We start from the raw sequence: 10179 nt of genomic DNA on the forward strand, positions 1-10179 counted from the left end.
GTGTATGTGATAGTAATTTAAGTAATGCAAGGTTGTTTTTAAAATCAACATTTTCACTTGTTGAAGGGAAAAGTGCTTCTTTACAAACAGTTGATTTAACTCAACTTTATTTTCAAAAAATTCATTTATGGTTGGTAATTTTTCCGAAACATAAATTTTTTTATTTTTAGGTGTATGAAAAGAAATGAAAATCAGCAAAGTGCGTATGTAGTGCACGAAATACATTAGCAAAAGTAAAAAGTATTTTATTCCGAATAAAAGGGACTTTATTCCTTTAATATGGAGAAAAAGTTATTTCCGTTGAAAATTTCACGTATTTAAAGGGCAGTTTTTAAGAGAGTCATCCTATTATACAAAAAAAATAGTTTAAAAATCTAGTTAACTTGTTTTATACAAGTTTTTATTCTGCTCCATCAAATCTGATTCATTATGGTTGATTGTATTTTTAAAATGCACTTTTGCCAGAAAACTAGATGTACAATACAGAACAAAATTCTAAAAATTTGTATGAGTATCATAATTTCCATATTCGTAAACCAAAAAAATTTTAAACGGCCCTATAAATGAGAAATGGAAAATTTTAATTTAAAAAGTTTCTTTTTTTATTGGAGAAACGCCTCTTTAATTATTATAAAAAATTTTATTAATCCTGAAAAAATCAAAATTTCAAAAAAATCAAATGTTTATCATACAATAATTTGTTTATTATGCAAACATATTTGTTTTTTAATAACATTTAAATTTGAAATTGTCTATTTCATATTTACAAAAAAAAAAAAACAAGGCGTTCCAAAATAAATAGATAAGCACAATATTGTGTGCAGAAAAGTGTTAAGATTTCTGTAATAAAAATTCTTTTTCGGAAACTGATCTTACGTAGGATGTTTTGACATTTTATAAATTTGAATAGGAAAAATATTTTAAATAGTTAAACAAAATCCAAAAAGAAAAGTGGATGAAAATTATTTTGAAAGAGCACATAATTTTTACTAAATAAATAACGTAAGGGTACACAGAATAATTTTAATGTTTAAACAGTAATTGCAAAACTTTTTACACCATTAATTACTCAAAATCTTAATTAACGAAATATTCAGCTTGACATTAATTTTCTAGAAACACCGTTTAATAAACTCTATTTTAGAAATTGAATTTCCATTTAAAAGCAAAAATTTCACTAAAATGTAATAAAATAAACCGTGACGTAACCGTAATTCTTACTATAAAAATAAACAATGTGCGATGGCTTTGGTTTAAGAGCTTTAAAAGATACATGCGTATCATTTTCTAATTAAGCCAATAGTTTTCTAATCTTGAAATAAATTTTTATTAAAGCTATTCACACCCGTACGAACGCATGTGTCTTATATTGGTAGCTGCCATACAACTTCGAAAGCTATTTGGTCGCATACTTTTTACACCATTAATTTCTCAAAATCTTAATTAACGAAATATTCAGCTTGACGTTAATTGAAACTATTGACATAAACGACTATGGTATTATGGCTATTAATTTCAATAAAAGTTTTTGAGATCGTAAGATATGGTTAATACAGAGAGAGTAAGATATGGTTAATACAGTTTATCATACATAAAAAGAACCAGGAGCAAATGTGAAACAGTGTGGCAATTAACACACATAACTTGAAATCATTCATTCTTACGGGTATCACAGAGTTGACGCGGTCTCCTATTCTCATTTTGATAATTAAGTATTAAATTTTGGTATTTCAATAGAGCCTTTAAGCTTTTCTATGTTTCTGTGGTACTTTAACAATTGTTTCATTTAAATGAATAGTATTATTTAAATATATACATTAATACTTATTTTATTTCATTGTTTAATTCATTAATAGTATTCATAAATGAATATTACTATTGAGTCGTGGGTAAAATTTACTACTTCGCAAAGTAAGTAGCTTCTAATTGCGATATTGTTGTAAATCGTCGCCTATTTAGGAAAATGCAAAATAACTATTAAATCAAGTAAAATTTATATAAGAAATGTTATACGGCGCATTACTAAGTATTTATAATACATTTCAGTATTAAATTTTGGTATTTCAATAGAGCCTTTAAGCTTTTCTATGTTTCTGTGGTACTTTAACAATTGTTTCATTTAAATGATTAGTACTCGTATTATTTAAAAATGTGTTATATACAATAAGAATTTTCTAGCCCACTACTTTTGGGTTTAGTTAAAAATTATGAATACTGCATAGTGTATATTTATACTAATTCAAAGCCACCATAGCTGGAACAATTTGCTAATTACTTATTTGCTAAGTATATAAAATATTTATAGTATGCGCCATTATTAAAAAAAACTATATGTAAGTAATATAAATTACAAGTCAAGAGTTTTAGTGAAATGAATCTAAGGTACATTTTATTCTTACATGTTTAAATAGAACTAAGCTTTTTTTAATGCATATAGGGTTAATTTATAGAAAACTCACATTGCACTAAGTTTACATAAAAAGAATAATAAAAAAAATCCAATGTGCTTTGTATAAAATTAAGAAGAGTTTAGTGAATGAATGTGTTTTCCTCTGTATAAATCACTATTATTAATTTTATATTTTATTAGTTGAGGTTTAAGCTGACTACGAGTGAAATAGTATTGCATATAAAAAACTTTACACTTTACAATCGCATATGTTCAACTCAATAACGGAAATTTTTTATTAAAATTAAGAAAAAATTAAAAAAAAACATTATAAAAGTTATTTTTGAATTATAGCTCTATAATATAATTTACAATATGTCATTTGATAATTATTCTATTAATTATTTTTAATTTTATTTTCAGATTAATTGCATCGATACCTCAATATGACCAACTACACTTTGTCAATTTTATTATTAAACAAATTAGCTACATTTAGCTCTAATGGCAGAGTTAGCAAATTTTTTAATTAACAAACAAATTTTATATTTTTCTACATTTAAATGGAGAAAAGGATCACTTTCGTCAATCAGTGCTATTTAAATTATTATTTTTCTAAAATCATTTATTTTATATTTGATTTTTATAATTTTTTTTCGAATTTTTTTTTGTTAATTATTTTTCATACAACTTTTAATTTTTGCAATTTAAAAAAATGTTGTTAGCAATGCGCCGTGAAAGTGATCATCATCCCCAAAATCCTTTGCAGTCACCATCTCCTGTGTCATTAAACACAGGAGATGTGACAATAAATCCACATCATCAGCAACAACTTCAACAACAACAACAACAACAGCAACAACAGCAGCAGGAGCATCATCATCAGCAACAACAACTACAATTACTGCGTAATATCGTATCTGGTGTTTCGATTCCATCAACAACATCTTTTCACCATCAAGAAAGTTTAATAAACCACCAATTAACCAGTCAATTATCTCATCATTCCTCCGCCCATACACAATTTGGTGCTGGTACTAGTTTATATAGTAATAATAATTTAATTAGTAGTAATAATAATAATAATAATACATTATCGACATCGACACCTGTCGGAATTAATTTAATTCCAAGTGATTTTCATCCATTACAACATCATCATCACCATCCACATCATCATCATTTTTCTGCAACAGCATTATTTTCAACTGCTGCTTCAACATCAACTGTACCGTCAACACAAAGTAGTTTATCAGCTTTTACAACAACTACAACTTCAACGTTAACTCGTCCAACAGTTAGTGCGACCGCTTTATCATCAATATCAGATGAATATGTCGATATATTTCAAGTTCAACAACATTTACTTGAATCCACAAATATATCAACTTCAACATCAACATCAGCAACAAATACTACTTGCTCAAATGTAGCAAGTACATCAACAACGAGCACGACAATATCAATAGGTCAAAGTACATCAACATCTTCAGTACTAAAAAATAGACCGCGTGTTAATGTTCAAAAAGCATCTGAATATGCTGCACAAGTTCAAGGTAAGCATTTTTTTTTGTAATTTGTTAGATAAAAACAATATTTTATTAAATTAATGATCCATATTATTTCACCTTTATGAAATTGTTAATAAATTCGGAATTACAGGATCAGGTTAATAAAGTTCAATGAAACCCTTGTGGTCTGAAATCCGGTTACATCATATAAATTATTTTGAAATTCTATATCCTCTGCAACAAATTAACGACATTGTTTCCAATACCCGTTAACTTATTGACGAGGCTTTCTTATTTAAAACTTATTGCCGAGCATTGTTATATTAAACAGCTAAAAGACGAATTTAATTTATGATTATTCCCCAGAACTGTTAAAAATTGGATAGAAATTTCACAAAGTTGAAATAAAAATTGCTCCGAAAATACATTTTTCTCTTTGGTTTGGAAAAATACGAACTCAGTTCGATCCATCTTATCGCCGAATAATTTATTTCGAAAAATTTACAGGCTAATTTATCCATTTTAGTTTTTTAAACACATTTTTTTTTTATTTTAAACATAAAAAAAATTTAATTTTCTTCTTTATTTTGTTTATAGCAGTCACCAATGATTCTCCATCACGTCGAGTATTACTTGATTATCCCAGCCCTTATTTGTATGGCAATCATTACCATACTTCACCCAGTGAAGATTTATTATTTTGGATTGGTAGCAATGGCACAGGTTCGCTAAATATCTTTCTCATTCTTATTCTTATTTGACTAATACTATTCCATAGTTATTATCGCAACTTAATTGGTAAAAGGCCAATCAAATTATTTAACATAAGCTTATAGAGTTGTATTTATATTTGAGAATAACAAAATTAAAATAACAACTAATTTACAACTTTAATCAACAAATTAACAAAACAACATAATATGTATAAGATTATACCCATTTATAAATAATTAACAAATTAAACCCTAATTGATATGAAGAGAAAGTGACTTACTAGTTTTCTAGCGTCTCTAAAATCATTTAATTATTTCCTTAATAAATTGAGAGTGAATATTAAGTAGTCATATCATATATAAATTTTCATGATTTCGTTTTAAAACCAAAAATGTTACTCCTATAGTGAATTAAAATAACTGTGCTCATCAGTTTCACGTATCTGAAATAATTTCTGTATTCCTTTTATTATCTTCTAATATAACACCATATAAAAAATATGTATATGTACTTAATTTGTCCCGACGTATCTATCTGATGGAATCAGTACATAACCGACAACAAAAAGTATTATCTAGTTTAGCAAAAATATTGTATAAGTTTATCACGCGAATTTGAGATACACGTGTGCACACTATTTTTAGTAGACCGATATCCTATGAAAAATAGTTTATTTAAACATCCCTACTATGGAATAGTGCTTTTTCACCGAAAACTCGGTAACATGCGAAATTTGGTGTGATCACATAACCGCCCTTATTCTATGCAACGCGGTCGGTAATAGACTGTACAAGGGTTATTTTAAACTGAAATTCTACTAAGTAAAGTCTTAAACTTCCAATAACAAAAAGTTTAAAATTCATATTACTCGTATAAAATATTCCTTACGAATTTCTTAAGTAAAATAAAGTCCAGTCAAACAAATGGCTTTTATTGTAGCACTTTTCCCTTCAACAAGTGAAAATACTGCTTTCAAAAACATTCTTTGTATACCTACTACCCTATTAAAATTATTTTCATTCTATACGAGACTACTTCAAGGATTGCATATTTTTAGGATGAACTATTTATACATTCTTTGAAATGAAGCAAAAATAAATTTAAAGATCTAATATAATGTTCGATTTTAAGGGTTAATTGCGCGGGCTAAGTAAAATAATTATATTTTGTAATGCCATAGCACTTACCGTTAGCCTTTTGCATTTATAAAAATTTGAAAAAGCTTGCAGTTTTGTAAATATAAGGTGCCAAAAATTCAAATTTTACAAATTTCGAGAGGGGATAACTTGAGAGGAGGTGGAGGTGGAAAAAAAATTTCTTCGGACGGACGGACGGAGAGAGTGAAACTTATAAGCACTTTTTTTTTAAAAATTTTTTGAACTACTTAAAGAGCTCTAGACTTATTATACTTAGTTTTAGTAATTTGTTGTGTAGGAGGATAAAATCTTCATGTAATTTACATTTTACCTTCTATGTGTGTACAAATTTTTTATAAGTCGTTTTACAAAATGAATAATTAATTTCACCAAATTTTATTCAATATACGAAATAATTTCTCTAAATATACGCAATCTCAAAAATATTTATATATGTACATATTTTTTGCTTATATACCCAATAAATAATTATGTTTTTGTATCAAATAATGTGAAAGTAAAAGGATTCTTATAAAAATAATAAAACAAATAAGAATAATAACTTCAATAATAGTCATAATAAATTATTATATGATATACGTATATATATATAGTATACGTATATTATATAAATATTTAAATACATTTATAAATTTCTTACTAACACATTTGTAAATTGTTTACAAAAAATTTTCATTGATAAAAATAGTCATTTTAGTGAAAAAAATTTTAGAGACTGAAAAAGAGCTTTCTTTCACAAAAGAAGATTTTATTATACACTCAGATTCAGATATTCATAAATTTATTCACAAATACAATTAAATAAATATATGTATGTAATATTTATGTAATACTTATATACAAATTTTGTTGATATTATAAAGGTAAACACAAATTGGATTTTTGGTAAACATACGGCAAAAAGTTACACAAGTTTTTATGTATTGATAATGTTGCTAAACATGTATGAATGAAGGTATACAGTGTGCCAATTATATACTCAGTCTGTTTTTAAAAATCAAGGACAACATTGAAATATTCTAAAGCTATTCTACTTCATGAAGGAATCTTATATAAATTTAAAGCTTTTTCATGTATCCTTTTTCCTCAAAATGAAGGAACATTGTGATATAATTTTAATAGCATATATTGTAAAAGAAAAAACTCTTGTTCTATAAAATACAAATATCTGGTAAAATGTATAGGTACCTATAGAATCGATGGTATAGATAATATCATTTTTTGTGTAGAAAGTACGTATAGGTACAAATAAGCAAATTGTTGTGCTTCGAATTTTTTATTTAACATGTTAAAGCGGCTGGTTAATAAATACACGCAGTCTAAAAAATCCATTTCAATTCGACACACAGTTCAAAGAGTTTGCTGCTCAAAAAGAATATAGATTTAAAAAAAAATAGATATTTAATTCCTAAAAATGAGGTAGAGTAATGGGTCAAAGACCAGTATGGAAACGGATACCGGATGTTTGGTTCGAGGACTACATTCTTCTAACCTATTGGAACGTTTTTGAACGTGTTTCAGGCCGAGCTGTACGCCATTGAATTATGCGTGCAGTTCAGTCTTAAAAGGGGGTATCAGGAACAGGCGATTATGATTATGTCGCATAGTCGAGCTGCCACTGGAGTGCCGAATTTGTTTTCCGCATCCTCCGCGAGATTATGGAGCTGTCTTTTAAAACTCAATTAATTAAGAAGCCGCAATTAGACGACTTTGTCGTTTCTCCTGGGTCTGGAGCTGAATCAGGCCACATAGTGTTCTTTGGGAACTAAAAAGGGGATCAGAGAGGAGATGTTCGGAGCACTGAAGCAACCTTCCTGAAGAGAATTGACTTTGCAAATATGACCAAGTGAATATATTATGAAAAAAATATGATGAAAAATGAAAACGTTTTCTATTTCAAAAGTTTGCTAGTTTCTAAAACTTTTAAAATAAAAACTCATTTACCCATAATGGGCTATTACGTCTTAAAGTACCAATTGACTTGCTACGTCTTAAAGTACCAACAAACTGAATGCTACAAAAACCTATAAATGGTAAATAGGAATGTGATTTCTTACTCTGAAAGGTAATTAGGTACTAAATACTGGATGGATAATTCGTACGTTTACATGTATGCAGTTATTAAATTGATTTGATTGAATTTACTTTGCGAAATAAAAATAACTTTCCTTCATAGCTATTGTTTTTTCTTATCAATCGCATTTCAATCAATAGGAGACGTTATGTGATGGTACCAAATTTTACATGTCGAGTTTTGAGTAAAAATGCATTTCGCCCTAATAACGTACTCAAGCGTAAATAAACCAATTATCTATCTTCAGAAATTCGGTTGAACTAATTTTTACAAAAATTTATATTAGAATACTCGTATTTAATTCATCGATGAGACGATCTTATATAATTGATAGAAATTCTATTTGCTAGTTTAAATTACTCACTAACGAAATTTTTTGTAAGAAATGAAGTAAAGAGCCAAATTTTCGTTCTTTTAACTATTTTAGCCAACAGCTTGCTATCGTTCTTAAAGTTTCATTTCAGGATCATTTTTATAATCTTGTGCAATATTTTTGCTAAACTACAAAATACCTTGTAGTTGATTATGTACTTACCACATCAACTTTTTTTTTTGTATATAGTTAAAATAACATATGTACATATTGATATTAGCTATATTAGCTTTTTAAAACAAAAGCAAATATATTTTCATCCCAAACTATAACATGTACTAAAATTTTTACTGTCACAAATTTTAATGATCTAATTTTAATTCTTGGAATATTTATAAATAAAATTGAAGAAAATATTAATTTTTACTTAGAATACTTTTAGTTACTATGACACTTTTTTCGGAAATCTACAATAGCTTAAAATGTAAAGATATTTTAGGTTATAATATTGTTGTGATATTTGTTTTTGAAAATTTCTTTTGTATATACTCAAATATGTACGTAAAATAAAGGAATATTAGCGGAAAATGAATTTTGTAACCCAGGTCAATTCAATTTCCTTGTTGTTTATACACCCACATTTTTAAATTATTTATATACATACATATAGCATTATAGAAGCAATGCGATAGATACTTTTGTTTTGTACATAATTAAAAGAAAATATTTTTCGTAAATTTCTAACTTTTTAAATCATTAAGAGATTTATAATTAGTAAGTTATGTAGAATAAATTGTTATAAAATTTTTCGGAAAATATTAATATGTTACTGAGAAATTTCAGTTCCTTACTGAATTCATTTCTCGCCTGTACAATTCTGACAAAATTTATTCCAAATCTTTCTTCCTTAGATTTATTTAAACTATTAACAAACCGAAAACTAATCAAGGGTTTTATTCTTGCCTCGGAAACACGTTTGCACTTCCTCTGATTATAATCAAAAAACTTTTTTTTCTATCTTTTCAAATTTGTTGCGGGGGATTGGCAATTAATGTGTTACTGAGAAATTTGAGTTTCTTACTGAATTCATTTCTCGCCTGTACAATTCTGACAAAATTTATTCGAAATCTTTATTCCTTAGATTTATTAAAATTCTTAACAAACCGAAAATTAATCAAGGGTTTTATTCTTGCCTCGGAAACACGTTTGCACTTCCTCTGATTATAATCAAAAAACTTTTTTTCTATCTTTTCAAATTTGTTGCGGGAGATTGGCAATTAATGTGTTACTGAGAAATTTGAGTTCCTTACTGAATTCATTTCTCGCCTGTACAATTCTGACAAAATTTATTCGAAATCTTTATTCCTTAGATTTATTAAAATTCTTAACAAACCGAAAATTAATCAAGGGTTTTATTCTTGCCTCGGAAACACGTTTGCACTTCCTCTGATTATAATCAAAAAACTTTTTTTCTATCTTTTCAAATTTGTTGCGGGAGATTGGCAATTAATGTGTTACTGAGAAATTTGAGTTCCTTACTGAATTCATTTCTCGCCTGTACAATTCTGACAAAATTTATTCGAAATCTTTATTCCTTAGATTTATTAAAATTCTTAACAAACCGAAAATAAATCAAGGGTTTTATTCTTGCCTCGGAAACACGTTTGCACTTCCTCTGATTATAATCAAAAAACTTTTTTTCTATCTTTTCAAATTTGTTGCGGGAGATTGGCAATTAATGTGTTACTGAGAAATTTGAGTTCCTTACTGAATTCATTTCTCGCCTGTACAATTCTGACAAAATTTATTCGAAATCTTTATTCCTTAGATTTATTAAAATTCTTAACAAACCGAAAACTAATCAAGGGTTTTATTCTTGCCCTAACTTTTTTTCTCTTTTTTGAAATTTAAACACCTTAACATTTAATATAAATAGAATGTAAATAAAATTTACTCAATTTCATCGAGTAATCAAAACATATCGAAAGTTAACTCAATTTGAATTTACTTTAGATAGAGTA

The 10179-nt window shown here is 27.1% G+C and overlaps 1 protein-coding gene across 1 annotated transcript; it reads left to right on the top strand.

The window, feature by feature from the left end:
* Positions 1-3104: 3104 nt before the first annotated feature.
* On the top strand, positions 3105-4695 carry LOC129609818 (ecdysone-induced protein 78C-like). Its single transcript, XM_055521940.1, has 4 exons — positions 3105-3438; positions 3586-3945; positions 4498-4623; positions 4679-4695. Exons 1-4 carry the CDS (start codon positions 3105-3107, stop codon positions 4693-4695), a joined length of 837 nt encoding a protein of 278 aa, XP_055377915.1.
* Positions 4696-10179: the final 5484 nt, after the last annotated feature.

This window comes from Condylostylus longicornis, unplaced genomic scaffold (genome assembly GCF_029603195.1).
Source record: "Condylostylus longicornis isolate FDR11 unplaced genomic scaffold, ASM2960319v2 ptg000040l, whole genome shotgun sequence".
NCBI lineage: Eukaryota > Metazoa > Arthropoda > Insecta > Diptera > Dolichopodidae > Condylostylus > Condylostylus longicornis.